We start from the raw sequence: 23747 nt of genomic DNA, 5'->3' as shown, positions 1-23747 counted from the left end.
TGCAGGTGGAAGATCGTAAAGCTAAGCAGTTCACTTTTAAACTCGGACTTTCATCAACGCTGAAGACCAATGTTTTCTCCTATTTGGGAGTTGTGTTTGACGATTCCCTCAGTTGGCGCCCTTTGCTTACTTGGAAGAAAGGGAATCTAGGGAAAGCTTTTGCAGCTGTTTTTAACTTTGCCAACCGAGTCCGAGGGAAGCCAATAGGGGCTCTTTTGAAGATATATGAAGCCAAAAATATCTCAAAGGTTAGCTATGGGCGTGAGATATTGGGGCACATTGGGGTAGGGGCAGTGCAAAGTGCTGAAAACTCTTTCCTGTGATGGGCCTTTTCCGTCCCACAAAGCAGCCCGTTTTATGTCGTGCATGAAGAATTGGGGATGCCTTTCCTCTCAGATTTACTGGCTTTCCGTTACCTGGATTTGTGGCTTAATATTTGGGCTGAGCAAGAAAATACACGTAGCAAAGACGTCCTACGGGAATGCCTTTCACTTGACCATGTCTCAAGCATCCGATGGCTCCACTATATAAGAGTTCGCCTCTCCAGGGTAGGTAGGAACTATTTATTAACCCTAAGCGCATATGTAAGAGGGACCTTTCTCTGGTCAAAGAGTTTTTTTTAAGAATGAGCCGCTGTGATAGAGAGGGAAATGAGTGGTGTAAGCCTAGTGTGCGTAGGTACATTGTGTTAAAAACTGTACCAACCACCGAACCTTATCTTGTAGGGCTTAAAAGCATCCATGATCGTTTTCTATTGACCCGGTTTTGGCTCAACCTCTTCCATTACCTCTTGGTACACCCTCGTGCCTCCCACAGAGGCCTGTGCCTCATGTCCTGTGGCTGCAACGGTGAGTCTCCTCAGGAAATGATGCACTTTATAATGTTTTGTAGTTTTTATGCTGTCCCTAGAAAGGTATTTATTATTCCCATTCTCAAAAAAGTGGGTTTTAGGCGGGTGAGACCAGCTCTTATCTTTTTACAACTCCTCTCTAAAGACACTGTTTTGCATACGATTAACTTTTTACGGGTCGCTGTTAGACTCAGGTCAAACTGCAATTAACTTCTGTACTGTAATTCATGAATTTGTACTGTAATTCATGAATTTGTATCTTGTGTTCTGATTAACTTGGACATATTATATTTGTCAATCTGTAACTTGGAAGATGTTTCATCATTTTATGTATGACTTTTATGGTTTTCTTTTATAAAACCGAATAAAGTTTGTTGATAATAACCACTAGGGGATTCATTTACAGGGTAGCATGGTATCCCTCACATTAACTCCAGGAGTCACAGTCTCCACAATGTACATGCTTTGTTCCCCCTACTCTAACCTTACATATACCCCCAATCACCTGCTCAAACCTCTCCCTGCTGATGCCAATGTGGTACTCCGTCAACCTGCAGACCATATTTTTGGCCCCTTTGAAAGTGCCCATACAATAAAACTGCTGCAGTTGTAAATACATATCAACTACCATTTGTTGTGTTTGAACATTTTATTGAATAATAAGACCTAATAAACATAAGCTGATTATTAAAGCAAAACATTCAGTTGCTATACACATGAGACAAAAGTTGTACATAAAAATCAACATACTGTAACACAGAAAAGTTATGTAGAGCACAATTCTTAATTTTGTGCAATCTTTAAAGTTCAACAATAGAAACGTTCATGAAGAACGGGAAAGGAAAGAAGGTGGGATACAGAGATTTCATTAATGTAATGCTTCCTACAAATAGAAAAACAAATTCTAATTATTTTCCTTAAGCAATAAAGTCTGCACATTAAAATACTAAGAAATATATTGAACAATGAACATTTCATGCGTAATTAGAATTTAATTTGAATATGTTAACCTCCTCAGCATTATTTGACTCATGATTACAACCTGAATGCTTTCTGGAAAGGAACCGCCTCATGCGGTTCAAAATCACATCTTTTGCAACAATAGGATTAAAATGATAAACTTGAATTTAAATTCAATTTACTGATTTAGGCCTTTTTGGAAATCAACAATTTTAAATATATACAAAATCCACACGCTTTTGCTAAATTGTCACCTAAACTTGAATTCAATCCACCTTTTGATTAAACACTTCCCATTCCAGCAAGCATCACCGGACCACTTGATGTTATCTTCAAATTAGTAATAATGTTTCGGATGGCAACAATAATAAATATGTTTAGAATGTTACCTCCGAAAGCAAAAACATGCCATTTCTGAATCATGGTGCACAATAAAATGAAGGAACAGAAAGGCATCTTTAGGTGTACCATTCATTAAGGTTTGACCAGGCTTGAAACTAGAATTCCTGAACATTTGGATTTAAATGTCATATTTTAAAAGAGTTCAAACAGACCCAGCACGAGCTCCGCGAAAAATAGAAGATGACTGAATTGTACTTAGAGAAAATGTGCTGATAAGTAATCTATTGATGTAAAATACAGTGGTCAGGCAATGCTTGTGGATCTAATCTATTCAGATTTTAACTCCATAGTTTGTTCAATAAGTTGACTGAGCATAATACTTGAAGGTCCATCTCTCAGATCAGTTATATTACAGATTTAGTTGCGATAACACTAATAGAGATCATTGATAAATAGATTTTAAAAGCCATGGGTGGGATTGACCCTTGCTCTAAATCTTGATTATTGTCTGCAATGGAAACCAGTACAAACAGATCAAATCTCAAAGCATTGAATATGTTTATTATAGTGGTTTAGAGTAAACCCAGATGACACACATTGTTCCTGAAACTCAGAAAATGTATCTAAAGATTATGATTACATCCTATTTTATGTTAAGAGACTGCTTTGGCTGCTTTCCTGTTTAAGTGACGACATTTGCAAATATATTTAACAAAACATTAAAGCTGGATGTCAGCAATTCTGTCTTTAAGTATTGTATAAGAGTTATGTGTGATGGTTTTTATTTGATCTGAAGCAACACTAACACTAAATAGGTACGTGCACCGGTTATCATTAAACTAACATTATTAGTAAACTTAATTTGGAGGGAATTGAGAAAAATAGCCTCAGGTACCAAGGGTTTTATTGTTTAAAAAATCCACTGGTTCGGTAATTCACAAGAGTTTGTAAATGCTAAACCCCTTTTTTAAATGTACTAAGCCCATTTAACAATTCAGAATTTGGAAGGGGAATGTTAATAGTTTCCCTTCTGAATATTTAATACATCCTTAAGGTATGTATTAAGCTTTGAAACCATATGTGGGCTGAAAACAGTAACAGGAGTTAGTAACCCAAGAGGACATTTGTAAATCTGAAAGTAAAATGGGGTTCATTAAAAATGCCTTTATTTAAAAGCAATCACAGACACAGTAGTATGCTGACTCTACAAGCAACCACTTTTACCAAATGGATTATTAATTCATGAACTTCAGTATTTCCTATATTGCTAATATTTTTGTAATGTTGTGTAAATATTTGTTCCTGTTATTTCCCATTTCAATATTGTAATGAAATGTACCTATTATTTATGTCAAACATATTGAAATATCTTTATCACAATTTTTGGGTCATTCTAAAAAGTGTTTTCACTCTCTAACTTGAAGCTTCCTAAGAAAAATACTGATGCGCAGTTCCTGGTTTCTCACTAAACAAGCACAATATTGATTTGAGAGAGGTGGGTATTGTAGTCATACGCACTGGGGTTAGTTTAGAAAAGAGAAATATAGAACTTCCTTTATCTTTAGAAATAACTAGCAGCCCGTCCCGACGTTGTCCGGGTATGAATTGCTGCCGGCCAGTAGTATATTGTTTCGTAGGATTTCGTTTTGATAGCATTTCTTATCTGTGACAGGCCTGTGAAACGCTCCGATTCACAGTGCACTGCTGATGCACTTAAGAGTGCGCGTTCAGTAGTGTGTGAACTCGAGTTTCCCTACTTTATTTTCCTTGCAATATTATATAGCGCGAACTCGACAACATGGCATGAGCACAATTTACATTACAGAAGAACACATTGATTTGTGGCAGGCACGGGGAGACAAAGCGATTTGCTTGGAATCACAGGATGTTGAGCTGATGCCGAGATTCTAACGTAGCTCCCCATCTCTAAAGTTCGCAATTCTAGAACTTGTGGTGGGAGGTGTGTCTAAAAGTGTATGTCGGTGATGGGCATCAATGAGAGAGACCTGTGCATTTTTCCAATTGGTGGTGAAAAAATATGAGTATGCTGCTGGAGATGTGGGCCGCCGTGCCACCAATGTACTTACGGGGGAGGGTAAACACCCATTATTCCGCAAATTTCTTTCCGCATACCATCACTCTGCATACTTTCATTACGAAAGTACCATGACTCCGCAATGCCATTATAATGCATGACATTACATTTTATATGCTTTTACCACGCATACATTTACAACGAAATTTGTTATAAATGCATGAATGGTAAAAGCATATTTTAAAAAAATGTTTGGATAAGGCAAGAATGGGTATAGGGGTATATGTTTTGGGGTACTGAGGTATATGTTTTGGGGTGTTTGGGTATTTTAATGGTTCAGATATAGTTTTGGGTTATGGGGTACAGGGGTATTTTTAGGGTTCAGGGCTAGGTTTGGGTTTTGGGGTACAGGGGTATTTTAGGGTTCAGGGGTAGGTTTGGGTTTTGAGGTACAGGGGTATTTATAGGGTTCAGGGCTAGGTTTTGGTTTTGGGGTACAGGGGTATTTTTAGGGTTCATGGGTATGTTTGGGTTTTGAGGTACAGGGGTATTTATAGGATTCAGGGCTAGGTTTTGGTTTTGGGGTACAGGGGTATTTTTAGGGTTTAGGGATAGGTTTGGGTTTGGGGTACAGGGTAGATTTATAGGGTTAAGATGGGTTAGTGTTTAAGGGTGTTGGGGTTTTTTATAGAGTAAGGGTGGGTTATGATTATGGGGTGCAGGGGTATTTAAAGTAGGGGTGGGCGGAATTGGCGCAAACTTGGTACAATAAATCCGCAATATTTCGTTCAGTCAGATTTCCAATTATTTAAACAGAAACCTCATATATTCAAGGTAAAATAACAAGTATTTCTACATGCTAAAATGCATATAGTCATTTCACAAGAGTGAAATTAGCTTCCAGCAAGCAGTGAGAGAGGTGATGATTTTGAGATCAAGCCCCTGCAAACCATTATGGGACGAGATTAGCAGTGGGTAGTGAATATTATAGTATCCAAATAATTCTACAAAGAGCTGCAGTTCACCTCGTTCTCCCCAGTTGTCCCCAAGAGGCAAATGCAATAGCATTTAAAATATTATACATCAAGCTGCAGTTCACCTCATGTCCCTAGATGTCCCTGATGATGCAAATGCAATAGCATTTAAAATATTATTTATCAAGCTGCAGTTCACCTCGCCGTCCCTAGATGTCCCTGATGAGGCAAATGCAATAGCATTTAAAATATTATACATCAAGCTGCAGTTCACCTCGTCGTCCCAAGATGTCCCTGATGAGTAAAATTCAAAAACATTGAAACCCTTTCATGAATGCTAAAAATTATGCTAAGCTTATCCCATAATGCTTTGCAGGGTCTTTTAGTTGTATTTTTGCCCATAACTGTGCTTGGGGTGGTTCTAAGAGAATGGGACCACCACTGAATTACTATTTAAAGGGAGCAGGAATGTATAGAACCTGGGAAGAAAAAACAACACTCGTGACGGAATGCCCCCAGCGATTGTCACGCCCCCAGCACACACCCACAGCACAATGAAGACACGCCCAAAAGGGACTACTTTGCTGGCACGGTTCTTTTACATTTTAAATGTATATGGTGGGCGTCTGCATAGCCTATGTCCTTCTGCTGCAAGTGCCCTTTCCAACGCTGTATTGGGTGTTGTGATTGGTGCTGTGGTTCCCGAGTTTACCTGGCCAAAAGGTGCAAGTTCTCTCTTTATAATACTAGTATAGATAAGTGCATAAGTTTATGTTCAATAATTTCAGATAATTTACAGATAAAGATATCAGATAAAGATCCCCTAATTTTTTATATCTTGTGGTATCAAACATCTGCTAGAATTAACAGACTTCTCTTCTAGATAAATCCAAGTTTGAGAAGGTATTAAATGCGATTATCAACTTTCTGTTATTTTAACACATTTTCTCAGTGCACAGAGTATTTTCCCTACATAGATCACAACATTTCATGCAATGGTCTGTGCTTGAACGTACAATGAAGGGGTAAAAATGTATTTCTACCACAATCAAGAAACCCTTGGGTCTCTGAGGATTACTGTTTCAAATGAAGACCTAGCTAAGATGAAATATCCCTCACCCACCATAGTTGGCATGCTTCCTTATTAGGAATCTCCATGCACTGTGATACAACCCCCTCACTGAGAGGGAGGAGTTCGGGCATGTTTTGTCGTAAAGAAAGGTATACTAAATACCACAATAATGAGCTCAGGGTAGTGTGGGCAGCAGAGTGAAAGTTAAAACTTGCTAAAGGGTATGTGGTTTCCATTATTTGTAAGCCCCTGGGCCAGGATTAAAAACAGGGCACTGTGGGAGAAAGATATATGCACTGTTAGAGTCAATAAGAGGTCAACATGTTTCAGCATATTAACCCTCCAAAGAGGTGTTTGCGGCATTCTTCAGGACTTAATCAAAAGTTCTGCTGCTCAATGTACTCAATCACTAACAAGCATTGGCATAGCCAATAGGTCTCACCTTTGAGGCCTTATAAGTGTTTAGTCATGCAGATCCAGCAACAATGTAAAATAATTTCTGTTAAAAAAAAGACTATAAACTAACTAAGCTAGACGTGACTTTGTAACTGGTTAATCAAACGTTTCTGAAGGTTTAGTATATATAAACAACTCCTTTTTTCTATGGTGTCTCATAAAATTGATGCTCTTAATTTTGGTAAAAGTACATAATGTCAACAAATTCAATACTGCTTTTAAATCAATTTACTTTTGAAAGCTTGAAGTGAAAGACAATTCTAAGTGGCATTTGCTTATGAGTAGGCGCTAATGACTATTTCCGGATGACAATGTAATTAGCATTTTTGTATAAGCTGTGTTAAAAGTATGGGTAGGGAAAATGGCTATTTTGGCCAAAGGCTCCCCTTTCTATATGCATGCTAGTTCTAATTTGTAAACAGAATCAAATTTTTTTATGTGGTACACTGTAATGTTAGATGAATCTATTTTACCCTTCTGATAAGTAAGGGATGACGATGAACTGTTTTTCGTCCCTGGTTTTAAACGGGTTCAGGTTGGAACAGACGAGGTGCTGGTTGACTCTGCCTCAGATAATAGTTGTTTCCCGCATGCTGCTTTCATGCGACCTAAATCCCTTCAGTGCAAGAGGCAGGCTGCATGCCTGCAGATATGGCCAGATCAGTACTTGGCTGTTTCGGTTCTCCAGTTGTGCTAGAATAAAAGCTGGTAAGGGCAGGGGCTTAGCTTCCTATTAGGGCAGCAGGTGCGGTGGCACCAGGTCCCAGATGCCTTAAAGGCCCACTGAACCCTGATAACTGCTGTTTGTCACAGTTCAAACAGAGGCCTGAGGGGCCCACAGAACAATGATTACTGATGTTTTCCACAATCCAAACAGAGGGCAGGGGTCGCATTTCCTTTCTTACCTTGAGGCCCAGGGCACACTGGCTAGGCCACTGGTTAAGGATGCAGAGGGGAAGAGGTGGCAAGACAGATGGATTATTTAAACAGCTCGACGATGACTTCATGCCTGGGTATTACAGTATTCATCGCAATTAAAGACTGAAGCAGGAATAAATCTCATAATATAGGAAGGCCTATGTACAAATGCAGCTCCATCAGACAGGTCGGGAACGCCTAATGGCTTTGAACTTAATAAAGCCACATTAATCACTGGTCTTGAAATGCAAATGGCAGCATTAGACACACAGAGGTGTAATCTACGTAATCTCATTATGTTCAGGGTACGGGAGGGTGTTAAGGGAATAAAGCACTTTGACAAAAACATTTCCGCCACCTTAGAAATTCAATCTTCCTTGACCTACCCTAGTATACAAGTAGTACCACATTCTTTGTATACCTGAATTAAATAGGCACAGAAAATTTACCATATTTAAAGACCCAGTTCAGAATTACAGGGAAGGTGCACTGTCCCAGACTACACAATGGTGCAGTCTTCGGCGGGTGCTGTCATCCCACACAGGGGGAGTACAACAAATTATGCTGGAAAAAACATGTGGTGCCCCAACGTAAGCGCAGTTGTAAACCACCATTCTGCTTACATAGTAAAGCACCTGGCAGCTATGAGATGAGGTGGCACGTTTCCCCTGCAGGTGGTTGGGGTCTGTCACCATCCTGTCAGGTGGGGGGTATACAATCAGTGCGCCTCCTTACTGCTTGTCTCCCTCCGCCACGCAATTTCATCACAAATCTCGTCCCCTTTTGGCTACAGAGGGGTTTTTCAACACTGCCAGCGCCAGACCCTGCTGCAAACCCAACAGGTCTCCCAGTTCTTTCATGGCCATGGCACATAAAGGCAAAGTCCGGGATATCATGCCACTGAGTGACCTGCTGCTACAACTGGTGCAGCTGCAAAACCTGTTTGTGTCCTTCCAGACGATGACTCACCCTATTGTTGGCAGAATCCAACATTTTCTCCAGTGAATTAGATCATGCCAGTGGCAGACCCCTCTCCCTATTCCACCCAGACTTAACAGTGGTGACGGATGTATCACTTCTGGGTTGGGAAGGCCATATGGGAGACAGAGACTAGGGAACCCTTATCACCGGCAGAGACCCAACTCCACAACAAGCTGTTGGAGTTGCGAGCATTTCACTTGGCGGTGAAGGTCTTCCGGACCACCATCACAGGAGGGCTGGTGCAGCTTCTCACAGACAAGACAGTCAATGACGATGGCCTCATTAGGAAGTGTCACACTTGAACTTGTTTGACAGTGAGACGAGGATTCACCTGCTGCAGTTGTTTGGTCCGACGAACGGGCGCTGGAACTGCTTAGTTGAATGTGAGTTCCTCCCAGGTACGGTGCCCCGAGATACAGAAGAATCCGTACTGGGTTGTATTGAATATAGTTGAGAAGCATATTGGAGAGGCGGCGATCTACCGTCCTGATGAGACCACGGTAATTAACTGGAACGGTCGAAACATTGACTATACAGGGACTATTTCATATAAATTATGTCTTCTAAGAATCGCCTTTGCATAACTTCTATTGTACGAAAGTATTTTCAGCCCTGTTTTTGTGAACAAAATGTGGATCGGACGGTTTTATCATCATATCACTTTCATCTTGAGCCCTGCGCAGTCATCACTCAACACTTTATATATACACTTGCTGCAGAGAATACAATTAGAATTTTTGGAAATGAAAAGGCCTCATTTGAATTCAAATCATGATAAAAATTGTGAATTAATATCTGGCCAGGGCCTGTATATGTGATACAGACCTGTGAGATAATGAACTCACAGACCCCTGTATTTGTTCACAGTGCACATGGGAAGTGCTTCTATGCGTCTACGCTTGTCACTTCTGGAGCAGAATGACATCGACACTGAGCTGCATGATGTCTCCTACTGCATGTAGCAGGACTGCTTTAAAGTTTGAGGATCCAGTCTGGTGTGTGGGGAATATTCACAGGGTGAGGAATCTGCAGGTAAAGGAGTATCCACCAGAAAGAGCGTTACCGAAGGCAAGTAACTGGTTTGTTATGTTTTCCTGCTGTTGTATATTATCTAATTCTGGGTGGTGAACTCAGCGGAGCTCGTAGAGTCCTAAAAACTCAGCTCCATGGGGCGTAGCAAGGTCTAGTTGGCAAGGAAAATCAACCTCCTGGCGAGATTTCTCAAAGTTGGTCGTCGGATTTCTCAATGCAAGTGGGTGCGGCAGGTCACAACCACTCGCATTGAGAAACCTTCCTTCACATTGACAAAGCTGCAGCTCGAGTAGAAGCAACTGCACCCTCTTGCGCTACACATGGTGCCTTTCGCGATTATTTTTACAGGGCGGGACAAACACCCCTGGATCAAAATCACCAAGAAGAGCATGACCCTAACGCACTCCGCTGCTCGCGGAACTCCGAGTAGAGCGCCAGAGTTTTTTTGTCACTTTGCGGGATTTCTTCATTGAGGAACTCTACCTAATTGTGGATTTTGTTGCAATTAAAAAAACTTCAAGGCCTGAAATTTCTTTGGAGGTTGCATGCAGGCAGCCTAAGTTATCCTGCAAGAGTTTCTTGATGAATCCTATTGCAACTTCAATATGTGCTCTCTCATCTAAAATCAGGTTGTTAGAAGCTTTTCTACAACTCAGGATACGCCTTACTTTTCACCTGGTGTGGATGCATTTCTCATGTTTAGTGAGGTCTCCTTTCTGAGTATACCGTTTCTGTCTTTCCCCTCCTGTATAAGGCTTTAGTCCAGTGTGAATTCTCTCATGTGAAATGACATTGTATTCGTGATTGAACCTTATCTGACATTCAGAACACACATAAGGCTTTTTTCTCCCTTGTGAGTTTGCTCATGACAAGTGAGAAGTAATTTGTAACCAAAACTTTGCTTGCATTTCGAGCACTCATGAGGTTTATCCCCCGGTTGGGATCTCTCATGAAGCATAACACTGTCTTTCAGATTCAACCTTTTATGGCATAAGGATTTTCTCAAGTGTGGAGTTTCTCATGGTGAGATAGCGTTTTTCTCTGGAGCTTTTCTGGCATTCAGAGCACTCATAAGGTTTTCATCAGTATGGAGTCGCTTTTGGTTAGTGAGGATGTGCCTGTCAAATAGGAATTTCTGGCATTCACAGCGTTGGTAATGTTTTACCCGTGTGTGAGTCTGCTCATGTAGAGTGAGATTGAGTATAAAATTGATGTTTTTCTGGCGTTCTGAGCACTGAATTATTTTGATGGTGTGTTTTCTTATGGCGCTTGTAACCATCACTACCTCTGAATCTTTACCTTTAGAGCACTGATAATTTTATTCACCAGTGTGGATTCTCACATGTCCAGTGAGATGCGATTTACGGCTGAAACATTTTAGGCATTCGGAGCACTGATAAGGTTTTTCCCAAGTGTGGATTCTTATATGCTGAGTGAGATTGCTTTTTTCACTGAAACATTTCTGGCATTCAGAGCACTGATAAGGCTTTTCCCCAGTGTGGATTCTTATATGCTGAGTGAGACTGCTTTTTTCACTGAAACAATTGTGGCATTCAGAGCACTGATAAGGTTTTTCCCCAGTGTGGGTTCTTATATGCTGACTGAGACCACTTCTTTCACTGAAACATTTGTGGCATTCAGAGCACTGATAAGGCTTTTCCCCAGTGTGGATTCTTATATGCTGACTGAGACCGCTTTTTTCACTGAAACATTTGTGGCATTCAGAGCACTGATAAGGCTTTTCCCCAGTGTGGATTCTTATATGCTGAGTGAGACTGCTTTTTTCACTGAAACATTTGTGGCATTCAGAGCACTGATAAGGTTTTTCCCCAGTGTGGGTTCTTATATGCTCAGTGAGTCTGATTTTTTCACTGAAACATCTCTGGCATTCAGAGCACTGATAAGGTTTTTCCCCAGTGTGGGTTCTTATATGCTGAGTGAGATTGCTTTTTACACTGAAACATCTGTGGCATTCAGAGCACTGGTAAGGTTTTTCCCCAGTGTGGGTTGTTATATGTTGAGTGAGTTCTATTTTGTCACTGAAACATTTCTGGCATTCAGAGCACTGAAAGGTTTTTTCCCCAGTGTGGAATCTCACATGTGCAGTTAGAAGTGATTTAAGTTTGAAATCTTTTGGGCATTCAGAGCACTGATAAGGTTTTTCCCCAGTGTGGGTTCTTATATGCTGATTGAGACTGCTTTTGTAACTGAAACATTTGTGGCATTCAGAGCACTGATAAGGTTTTTCCCCAGTGTGGGTTCTTATATGCTCAGTGAGTCTGATTTTTTCACTGAAACATCTGTGGCATTCAGAGCACTGATAAGGTTTTTCCCCAGTGTGGGTTCTTATATGCTGATTGAGACTGCTTTTGTAACTGAAACATTTCTGACATTCAGAGCATGGATAAGGTTTTTTCCCTGTGTGGGTTATTGTATGTTGAGAAAGACTTCCTTTGTTTCGGAAAATTTTCTGGCATTCAGAGCACTGATAAGGTTTTTCCCCAGTGTGGGTTTTTATATGCACCGTGAGTTCGCGTTTTTCACTGAAACATTTCTGGCATTCAGAGCACTGATAAGGTTTTTCCCCAGTGTGGGATCTTTTATGCCGACTGAGAACGCTTTTATCACTGAAACATTTGTGGCATTCAGGGCACTGATAAGGTTTTTCCCCAGTGTGCGTTCTTATATGCTGATTGAGAACGCTTTTTTTACTGAAACATTTGTGGCATTCAGAGCACTGGTAAGGTTTTTCCCCAGTGTGGAATCTCACATGTGCAGTTAGAAGTGATTTAATTTTGAAATCTTTTGGGCATTCAGAGCACTGATAAGGTTTTTCCCCAGTGTGCGTTCTTATATGCTGATTGAGAACGCTTTTTTTACTGAAACATTTGTGGCATTCAGAGCACTGGTAAGGTTTTTCCCCAGTGTGGGTTCTTATATGCTCAGTGAGTCTGATTTTTTCACTGAAACATCTGTGGCATTCAGAGCACTGATAAGGCTTTTCCCCAGTGTGGATCTTTCTATGCCGTGTGAGACTACTTTTTACACTGAAACATTTCTGGCATTCAGAGCACTGATAAGGTTGTTCCACAGAGTGGGTTATTGCATGTTGAGAAAGGCTTTCTTTGTTACAAAACCTTTCCTGGCATTCAGAGCACTGATGAGGGTTTTCCCCAGTGTGGATTCTTATATGTTCAGTGAGATAAGATTTACGTCTGAAACTTTTTTGGCATACATTGCACTGAAAGTGGTTTCCCCCAGTGTGCATTCTATCAAATTCTGTGAGATAAGATTTAGGGCTGTATCTTTTTTGGCACATGTAACTTTTTTCCCCAACTTAGGTTATTTTACCTTGATTGAGGCGGTTTTGAACACTGAATTTGTTCTCACAGTCATTGTTTTTATAAGGTGTATTCCTAGAGTTAATATCTCTATGTTTCGTTTTCTCTTGCTTATATGCCACGGTAAGAGGGAACCTGATTTTAGAGTCTAGCTTGTTTAGATAATGTTCAGCATTTATCTCTATAAGAAATTGTGTGTAATCTTCTTAACACTTGAATTGAGCAAAATATGTCTGGAAGCAGCCCTGTAACACATGTTGAAATGTTTCTAGCAGATAATAGTCTTTAGGTCTAGCCTCTCCGGCAGCAACTTATTTTGTGACTGAAAATTTTCTCAAATCTATTTGTATAGGTTCTTAGCAATGCAGTGATAAGGTGTTAGTCTGATATTTAATGATTAAACTGATAAGTACCTTTTTGCACTGACATAATGGCAGTAACTGAGGGCGTTAGAACGTGCACAGTACTGTTGTGGATCATTAGTCGCAGAACATCAGTTCCTTTTACCCTTTCTATGTTTGGTGTAAGGTTAAGATTTGTAGTTCTGAAGACGAGGATTTATTTACATTACCTATAGCGTAACGGTGCGCATTTAATCCATTTTTATCTTTAACAGTTTTACATATCCCTCATGCACAGCAGATAATGTTGAGGCAATTTACATAGAATTACAGAACAGTACACAATAAAAAGGAAACAATCTGAGATGGTCATGAACACAATAAAGTAGTGAGTTTTTAAGGTTTTCGCAAGAGTGAGCAGAGTGGGTCGTGGTTTTCTACCCAGAGGCAGATAGTCTTGGTTGTTGAACAAAGGTGATTTTCCAATCTTTTGGTTGTTAACGTGTCAGCTTCGGAGTCTTCTCTCAGCGTCTTTTCTTTGATGGTCTGCAGAAGAAACTTTTTGTTATAACTTTCTTTTATGCAGTGTGTGCTTCCTCTCTGGAATTACATGATGTTTTAGATGAAGGTTATTCTGTGCACAGATATGGCTTTGCTCTGGGTTAATGGAATGCTAAATTAGAGACTTCACTTACAGTATAGTACTTTCCTCGTCTTCCACTTCCTCGCCACACCTAGATTTGGGAAATTGTTTAAACGTAGAATGCTGGATGTCCTTCAGTTTTTCAAAATAATCCTTCTTATGGCACTGACTTCAGTTGCCTGGTGCTAAATCTTGCTTTCTTCGTCAGTAATTTCAATCACCTATAGTATTAAAATTAAATAGTTAATACATGAAAATTTCCAAAAATATAATTTACAAGCCAAATCAATGCAGAGTTGCAGAATTTTGAAAATGTTGAGCAGAGTGTAGAATAGTAGCCCGAGAGTACTTGGATGTAGGAGTGAGGATTTATAGAATTTTCAACATTTTATTAAGCTCACAAAGGATACATGCACCCTATGAACTTGTAACATAGATTCCCAAAGGCAACCTAATCTATTGTGTGCTGCGAGGACTATGCCTAGACATATCCCTCAACTATGGTCCAGAGTATGAATCAAGGGCAATGAAATTAAGGAGTACTTTCATGTGCTCATTTTATTCCACCTGATTATCAGTTGTTGGGTTTTTCTGCACCTGGATGTACCGGGTGCAGAAAAACAGGACACAATTTTTTTCCAGACAGGAAAATTAGACTGAAAAGACGCACAAGACTCTGGGTGCAGCAGAAGCAGCCAAGACTTATGCTGTTGTTTTACAAACTGGGAGAAACACACAATTCTTCCCTTTGTTGGACATTTCTTTACCCTTTCCTCCCCTGCTTCACCCATCGCCCCCCCCAACCAACCACATGCATATATCTACCACCTGCTTAAAACTAGTGGTAAATAAAAGCAGAAAAACACTATGAAATAGAGAATGGCATGTGGTTTGACAGGCAGAAGAATCTGTTCCTCGTGGCAACTCCCCAGTCCATGGCGTCAAACTTGTGACTGCACGTTACTGGGGTAAATGTACCACAAAGTAAAAAAACAAAACAATTACATGAGATTTTTCTGACACCCCAGTACTGTGCAACTTCGAACAAGGGACTATGAGAAGTCTTGGACCGGTCCTGTGACCTGGAGGGTCACACCAAGTGTGCCCTTATTTAAGGCAGAGGACTGTCATGGGTTTAACAGCTAGAGCGGTGATGGCAATGAATCCTGTTGTAAGGATCAATAGCCTGATGAGATCTTTGCATCATGGTTAGTGGAGTGGCGTCCTACTGACACACGTATGTAATGCTCCATTTCTATGCCTGTGCCCAGACTTTGCACTAACATCAAGTGTGTGTTTAGGGTGTTCGTGTGCGTAGCATAAAAGCAATGTGAGAGTGCGACAGGATAAACCGCATCTCCTGCCTGCCAGTTGTGTATGCAAGTGGGACCATCTATCCCTCTTTTAAACCCTAGTTCAAAGTCCTCTGTTACCAAGGAATAATGTGCTCTACAAAGTACTCAGGGGCCTGCTGTGCCACTAGGGATTGTGTCAGCCTGACAGTCTATCTAAGTCGAGGGGACATCACCTGCAGGCAGAATTACTTAATAGAGAAGCTGTGTATCTGTCCTGAAGAGCCTAGAAGTCTGCCTAGAATCTTGCCTGTCTTGTAAGAAAGGGAAGGGAGTTTGACTATCCAGCAGGAGGACAAGGCTGTCCTGGAAGAAGCAGGTCTGACACATCCCCGGTACTTGTAGGGCGGGCCGGAGAGCCATCCAGCAGGACCAGCAAGTCTAAGGGATGCCAAGACTCTCCCAGCAGTTCAAGGCAGAAAATAAAACTCTACAACAACGTGATTGTTGAGGCCCAGTAGGACGATTGTGTGCTGCCAACAGGCCCGTTCAAGGTTGCATTTGCCAAATTCCTAACACAACAGGGTCTGAATCTACTGGCTTCCTGAAGAGCCTGTGTTGGGCTTTTAGCTGCTAAATTTCTGACTACTCTGTGTCAGAGGCCCATGAGGGACTACAACTACTCCAGTGTCGAACACCCTGTCTGAGCTTACGCCTGTGGTCCAGCCGGCCACAGTGTGGGCTTAATTGCTGACGGTCGGGCCTCCAGAGGGGCTGCACTTACCGACAGGCCAGGTGTGACTGCTACCTTGGGACTGCTGATCTTCAGGCAAAGGCAAAGAAAAGACAGAGTCAGTGCCCTACTGTATGCAGCCTTACATCCAGGACAAAAGCGCTCCACAATAGTCTGCTGGTCGGTCACTGCTCTCTTGAGTGCTCGGGCGTGCCATTCAAGTGCCGGGAAACAGGAAAGAGACCCAGACAAGACTGACTCATCCTTTGGAAGGATAAGACGCTTACGACAGAGCATACACGCATTGGGGTGACTGGAGTGACAGAACTGCACCTATACTATATTCATGATACTCCTAAATGCCCCTAGAGGAGAAGAGGGTATGAGAACCAGACGCACCTGCCTGCAGCACATGGTAGTCTGGCATGCCTGCACCATCCTTTCACCCAGACTAGCCATAAAGTTGATTTTAGAGCTGCTACGCACATAGCAGGGGGAATCTCAGACCATTCGCTGGTGGAGGTGCAACTTGATGGTCCGGTTGTGGACTTCATCCTACCCCCAAGGGTTGATCCGTGATATTTAAAAGACAAGACGTTCAAAGCTCATATGAGAGATAGAGCAGAATTCTATTTTAAGGAGAATGGGCGGCCTGTTGAATCAGCTTGCGTGCTATAGGATGAATTCAAGGCAGTGATTCGAGGCGAGACACAAGCCTTGATTGGGAGAATGTCGAAGGAACGTAAATTGAAGTGCGAGGCTCAGGACAAGGAATATGCTTTCCTGGAGGTTCGCTTGGTAAGTGGGGAATCAGTTTCTCTCCCATTACACCATCAACTGTAGCAGCACACATTAAGAGCACTAATGGAAAAAAGCGGGCACTCATGCGCTGGCTACCCAGCATTGTTTCTATGATGTCGGTGATAAAGCCAATGAGTTGCTTACATGGTTAGAGAGACAAGACATAGGACGGAACTGGATCCTTGAGGACACAGACAACAAGGGGACGGAAATACTGTAAGAGACTTCCTGAAAGACCTGACCCTGCCAATGCTAACAAATAAAGACCTAGACGCACTAGACCAAGACCTGACAGTAGACTAAATAAATTACACAATAGGAACCTTGCAAACAGGGCAAGCGACTGGACCTGATTAGCTCCCGTTAGAATTATATAAAAGCATGATGGATAAAATCAGAGAGTACCTCCAGAGTATATGAAAATAAGGGTGTCTCCCGGAGGACCAAAGAACATCTGAGGTGGCGGTCATCCCAAAAAGGACGAACCGGCAACTGAGTGTGGGTCTTATAGACTTATCTCCCCACTTAATATTGAGACTAAGGTCCTTGCGAACGCCCTGGCAATCTGCCTGCGGACTGTATTTGCAACAGTGGTTCATCCTGATCAATCGGGCTTTATACCACACCAGGGAACATGCTTAAATCTCCGACACCTTAATGGAGTACCACATGCAACAGGGGATTCCTTTGCTGAACCAGTGGCGCTGCTATTAAGCTCTTGTATGTGGCCCCTTTAGCGAGCATGCGCCTCAATAATACAGTCTACCGAGTCTTTGCCGTCCGACAGGGATGTTCCTTGTCTCCTATGCTCTTCACACTTGTTTGGGTTCACCAGGACCTCTCAAATGGGGTATTCCACGTGATCAGGATATATTATCAACTGGAAGAAGTCCTTAATATTCCTGCTGGTGGCAGGGACCCTGCGGCTGCAGTCTAGGTGCACAGTTCGGGGGGCACTACATGGCTTTAATTATTTGGTTGTATTCATTACAAGAGAGCACAGGCAGGAACATACTCCCGAAATTAGACCGTCTTCGCTGGGATGCCCCACACTTGCGGACGCTCCCGCTCTCCTTACTGGGCCAGGTGGCCCTATTTAAAGTGATGACCCTCCAGGGTCTCCTGTACATTGTGCAAAAAATGTCCTTTAAGTTCCCACCAGACATTTTTTTTCAAAAGGTAGTCTGAGAACTTCAGCTTCTGTTGTGGGATGGTGGCACGTCACGCTGAGTAAGTTGCAGTGGGGAGTTTATTAAGGTGGACCGGCGGTCCGGAGTATTCACAAGTATTACTGGGCCACGCAGCTGGTGGCAGTCAACAACTGGGTTTTTGCGGACTGTGAGGAACCTGCTTACCGGGTAGATAGATTGGCCATGGGCAAGAGAGGTTACCCCACCCCGGTGCTGTATCGAAGAAAGTATGAGTGCACCCTACCTACTCATACCCAAACATTGGTAAGGGTGAGGAAAGAGGCTACCAAGTATTTAGGCTGAGAAGGTAAGCTGACTGAAATTACTCCACTGTATGATGGTGATATCTTAAGTGCAGTGGGAGGATTGCAGGGCTTCATAAAATGGGGATTGATTAGCTTATAACGGCCGGGCGATGTGTGGAGGGGACAGGCACTTGTGTCCTTCACGATCCTACAACAAAAGTATAAATTAGGTGACTAAAAACAGTTCTGACATTTGCAGGTGGCCACGCTCTGCAAAGTCACATCCGGGAAGGGGGGCAGTTGCCTGATGCATCCCGACTGGAGGACCAGCTGCTAACTAATCCCCAACCGAAAAAGCAATCTCAACCATCTATAGGAAGTTGATCTACAATTCTCTGGATGCCGTGGGGACGCAGAGAGCTGTGTGGGAGAGGGATCTAGGCACGCTTGGCGATGGCGATTGGGTGGAGGCCATTCAGGATGCTAGGGAGGAGGCATTTAGAACTCATTTTTGTCTAATTTAACTGCAGATACTGATACTGCCAAATCAATGACCCTGTTTACATTAAAGGGCAGATTGAACTCAGAGCTCAACAACAGACTCGATTTAATAAATGATCAGCACGCTGCTTATCTTGCCAAGACACAGGTACTTTGTAAATCTCTTTTTATTGAACTAGTGCTCAATCGATGGTGTTGACACCGAAAATACGGTGCACATTAGTGAGAGTGATTAGACCAAAAACACAAAGTCTGCAAATATAGAGTGAGTAGCATAGCTTGGCCTGTCCTGACACTCCCTGGCCAAATCCCACTACATAAAACTAGATTGCCCTTTATCGAAGGCAGGTAGTCCTCCCAAGGTTCTGGAGGTCGCTGGGCTGCAAGACGACTTAACTTTTGGTTCAGGATCATCCAGGGATGCAGACAGGCCAGTATGACTGGGACCAAGACAATAGTTCCCTGCAGATCCACACCAGCAGAGAAGGCTGCAGTGCCCTTAGGTCGCCAAGAACTGAAATTCAGGGTCTGGGGATGCCACCTTAAATCTTGATTTAAGGGTGTTACAAGGCAGTGACAGGTAATGGGCCCCTTTCCTGGGGTGTCTATACCCTCTATCATGCCCACCTCCTGTGGGAAGGGGGCACAGTCCTAGCCCTGATTGGATAAGTCCCATCATCTTCAGGATAGTGGGCACTACAAAGTGTACTTCACCTCGCCTCCAGCACCTGAGGGATGGAGTTAACAGAGGCGGCGGGGGGCACACCTCCTGTTCTATCTAAGGTTTCCCACCTGTCATTGCACCTAAAAGGGGGTGAGGACAGAAAGATCGCTTGCTCCCTCTAACAGAAGAGGCTGGGGTCGCATTACCAAGGCGGCAAGGCCTTTGAAAATCCCTGCCACAGATGGCTCTGCCTGACCAGGGGGAGGTGTGAATACCTCCACTCAGGAAAGGCATTGTTATCAACCTCAGAATGCACAGGCACTCTACCCATGAGGACAGGACACTGTCTGGTGGTAGCAGGCTGGCTCAGGCCAGTCGATGATCACACTAAGGATTGGTAGATCTTAGGGGACCCCTCTAAGGGGCACTCTGTGCGCAATTTTTAATAAATCGGACACTGCAATCAATGCAGGTTTAATATGCTGAGATGTTTGGTATCAAATATCCCATATTTCAGAGAAACCTTCATGAGGCTGGGGAACTCGTAATGACAAGTGTCCAGCCAATGTACTTACTATAGAGCTTGCCTGGTCACTTGCAATATCCCGGAATTGACAAGGATATTGCAGGGGCATATCTGCTCATGCAGATATGCCCTCACAGGAGATATCCATAAAGCAGCGGGCACTATAAGGCCTGCTAGAGGGGTGTCTTACCGATATCTCAGACAGTCCCTATGGGCATCGCATGCAGGGATGTGTGCCATGTCGACTCTTCAGTTTTGTCTGCACCAAGACACACAGCTGCAGTGGCAGTATGTATGTGTGTATGTATGTATGTATGTAATGTGATTGGTGAGGGGTCCCTTTGGGTGGCATAATTTGTGCTGCAGCCTTTAGAGACCCTCTTTAACAACAAGGCCCTTGGTACCAGAGGCATCTTTTACAAGGGACTTATAAGTGAGCTAATGGGGTGACAATGGTGGAAACGACAGGTACACTTAAGGGAAGGAGATCGGGCTCATGGAACCTGGTTGGCAGGGACCCTGTGCACTTACAGTCAAAACTATATGATTTTCCCGGTAAAAAGTGAAGGCTAACCATGTCCAAAACAGACCCTTTCCTACATTGAGACATTTTTCCTAGGACAGGGAAAACTCTACAGCAGGTCTTGCTCACAGACCTTATACTGTGACTGCCACTACTGAACATTAATCTTGAACTGTTAAAGCAGGGCCAGGATCTGTACAGGAGCCAATGAACAGGAGGGCAGCTCACCAGATAATAGAAGTCTTCTGTCTTCACACTCACAAAGAGAGAACAATGGAGTTGCTTGGCATTTATCTACCCTTAGCTAAGCCACATGATAAAGGCAGTAGATCAGGATGATTCTCTTCGATCAGAAGTAGCTCTCACTATTGAAAAGGCGAAGACCCTGGTATAACACAAACGCAGACTTGCGGTTAGTCTCTACCAGGACATGTAGTAAACTATTAATTTATGTATCTGTAGGATTAGATTGCATTGCAGGTTAATTCTTATGGCACTATTTTCCACACACAACATACAACATAGATTCCTCACGTGCGCCCCCTGATGAAGGGAGAACCCCCAAAATGAATTGGGCAGACTGAATTTGAATTTACTTGCGGAACAGTGGATTTTGAAAGTGATTCTATGAGAATAAATATGCTTAAACTGGAATACAAGTGGATTTGCTTCCAAGGGAAGGAGACATTGATGCACTTTTACGGGAACAAGCTGTGGAGCAGGAGACACAGACCTGATCTAGTCTGGGCTATATAAACAACTGTAGCCAAATACATCTACCTTCTGGCACGCGATGAGTGGATTTCATAAATACGACAATAATGAATGAAAAATACACGGCATGCATAGACAAGGTTTGCTATGTAACCTCTGGACTCCTGTAAACCTAAACAAACACCAGTAATCAGACACTAGGGACATCACCTGAAGCGCCTAAGATTTTCCTTTTGTTTGGTATCTTGTTTTTGGAAGGTGGGGTTTTAGGATAAGCTATTTTTGGGTGTGTCTGGGGTTGGGGTGTGTCAGGTAGCCCCTGTGGTAGACGATGGGATAGAGGATAAGGAGTGCCATGGCATCCCTTCATATATTTCTCCCCTCCTATATACACAGTCCCCTTTTACCAGTTGCCCACTTTGCTGTCATCAAGAAGTGGAGAGAGGGGAATCGGCAGGCAGCCCCTTTAAGCCAAAGCAGAGTACGGACATCAGAGGATACACGCTTAAAGAAGGAGGGGTGGAAAGCGCGTCAGGTTGGTCAGTAGTTGATCCAGCTGCACGCAGCACAGGAACGCGAGGCGGAGAAACCAGCGGGGGAAGACGGGAAAGACAGAGAAGGCCTAACAGCCTTCCGAGAGAGAGAACCGGCGCCCAGGGGAGGTCACAGCTTGTCGGCGAGCAGAACACCCGAACCTGGCAGAGGAGGGAAAGCCTAAGCAGAACACCAGACCTCACTGAAGGACGCGGAGTTACCACGCCACGGCCCCAGGGTGATGTGGCTCTTCCAGGTGCGTGGGCGTCTACGGGGCTTTTGGAAAGGGGCTGAGTAAGAGAGGGACGGGAGGGGAGGCTGAGGGGTGAAAGGGACCCAGGGAAAAGGAAATAAGTGAGACGGAAACAAAGACAAGAGCAGAAATCATCAGCTACTCTTTTTCTTTTGGTTGCTCCAACCTCTACACCCTCCCTTCACATTTATGCATAGCTATTATTTATCCCTCACATCCTCCCTTGACTAAACCATAAAGCAAAAACACTTACCTGAGTCTTTTCCTTCTGTCCGAGGGACGACGGCGGCCGAGGCACACCTAAGGGACTGAAGAGGAAGACCCTGTGGGAAAGAAGAATATAACAGAGACAATCAATCATTGTGACTTCCTGTAATACTAATAAAAAATGCATACAAAGAAATTATTCAATGCATGTGCTCCTTCTTGACCGACTCTTCTACAACGGGGAGCTACATACTTTCCCTACAGGAAATGGGAGACAGAAACACAGAGATCAACAGACACACACACACGGGAAAGCATAGTAGGAAAACGCTCTATACAGTTTTTATATGCTTGCATATGTACATTGTTTTAGAAAGATGGTGGAACTATTTATTCTGTTCAATGTGCTTATTTTGCTAATTATTTTTATCTGCTTCTATTATCATTGCAGTTCGGGTTGGACTGTTCCCATTAGGTACAGGGTCAAGACTGATTTGCATATGGCCATGTCTGAACTGGGGTGGCTTGGTGATCAAACTAATGATGGATTTACCCAGATCTCTTGACTGGGGGTGAATGTTTTGATTTGTTCTGCATTCCGTCCATCAATTGTGTGCTTTTGCTCTATTATCATTGCAGCACATAAATTCTATACAAGAATAATGATGGTTCAATTAATAATGAAAACGCTAATGTTATGTTATTTTAATTTGATATCGCACATGAAGTACCCCTAAGCAGAAACTACTTTAAGGAGAAATTTACAATTGGAACGTAGAACCACTCAATCTTTGTGAAGTTGAAAGAAAGGCTCTTGTATAGTTAATGCCTGAAGTTCATCAACTCTCCTTAGTGAGTTTATCGTTATGAGGAAAGCAACTTTCCATGACAGGAATTGTAACTGACATTTGTGCATTGGTTCAGAAGGCGGGCCCATTAGCCTTGGAAGAACTATGTTTAAGTTCCACTCTGCAGCAGGGGGAATACTGGACGGTATAACCCTTTCTAATCCTTCCATGAAGACTTTAATCACTGGTACTCTGAAGAGAGGTAGGTGTTGTCTATTTTGCAAGTATGCAGCTACGACTCCCAGGTGTAAACAAATGGATGTGTAAGTGAATCCACATTGCTGTAAATGCAACAGTTAACAAATGATGTTCTGCACAAACGCATCAAGATGATTGATATTGTTGTTCTTACAATAGGCAACAAAACGTTTCCATTTGCTGCATAACATGCTCTAGTAGTAGGCTTTCTAGCTTCCTTGAGAATATTCATACAGTCTGGTTGTAGTTGTAAATAACCAAACTCTATGACTTTAGGAGCCAAATCGCTAGGTTGAGTTCTCTGGGAATTGGATGTCTGCTTTCTCAATGGCTCTAAGTGAGGAGACAAGATGTGAGATGTAGCTTTTGATGTGGAACCACTGAGAGTTCTAAGGATGAGAGTACCAAGGTTGACAAGAACATGTGGGGGCTATTAAGATCAGTGAGGGACATTTGTCTGAGCTTCCGAACTATAAATGGAATTAGCAGGAGAGGCGGAAAAGCGTAAGCAAATATCCCTGACCAAATCATCCATAGGGCATTGCCTTCGGATGCTGGGTGTGGGAACCTGGA

General features: G+C 42.7%; 1 protein-coding gene across 2 annotated transcripts in view; it reads right to left on the bottom strand.

Annotated features, from left to right (window-relative positions):
- Positions 1-1480: 1480 nt before the first annotated feature.
- LOC147737129 (uncharacterized) overlaps positions 1481-23747 on the bottom strand; it is a 205968-nt gene continuing 183701 nt past the window's right edge. For both annotated transcript variants that reach the window (XM_086964935.1, XM_086965020.1), the window contains 3 exons: positions 22175-22244; positions 13998-14166; positions 1481-13848 (listed from right to left, as the gene is read on the bottom strand). In XM_086964935.1, the coding sequence (XP_086821061.1) occupies positions 10939-12939 (2001 nt within the window). In that variant the 5' untranslated portion in view covers positions 12940-13848; positions 13998-14166; positions 22175-22244 and the 3' untranslated portion in view covers positions 1481-10938. The remainder of the gene's footprint in view (positions 13849-13997; positions 14167-22174; positions 22245-23747) is intronic.

Source organism: Lissotriton vulgaris, chromosome 1_1 (genome assembly GCF_964263255.1).
Source record: "Lissotriton vulgaris chromosome 1_1, aLisVul1.2, whole genome shotgun sequence".
NCBI classification, from domain to species: Eukaryota; Metazoa; Chordata; class Amphibia; order Caudata; family Salamandridae; genus Lissotriton; species Lissotriton vulgaris.
The sequence above is the reverse complement of the archived record's forward strand: the minus strand, read 5'-3'. Positions and strand labels throughout refer to the sequence as shown.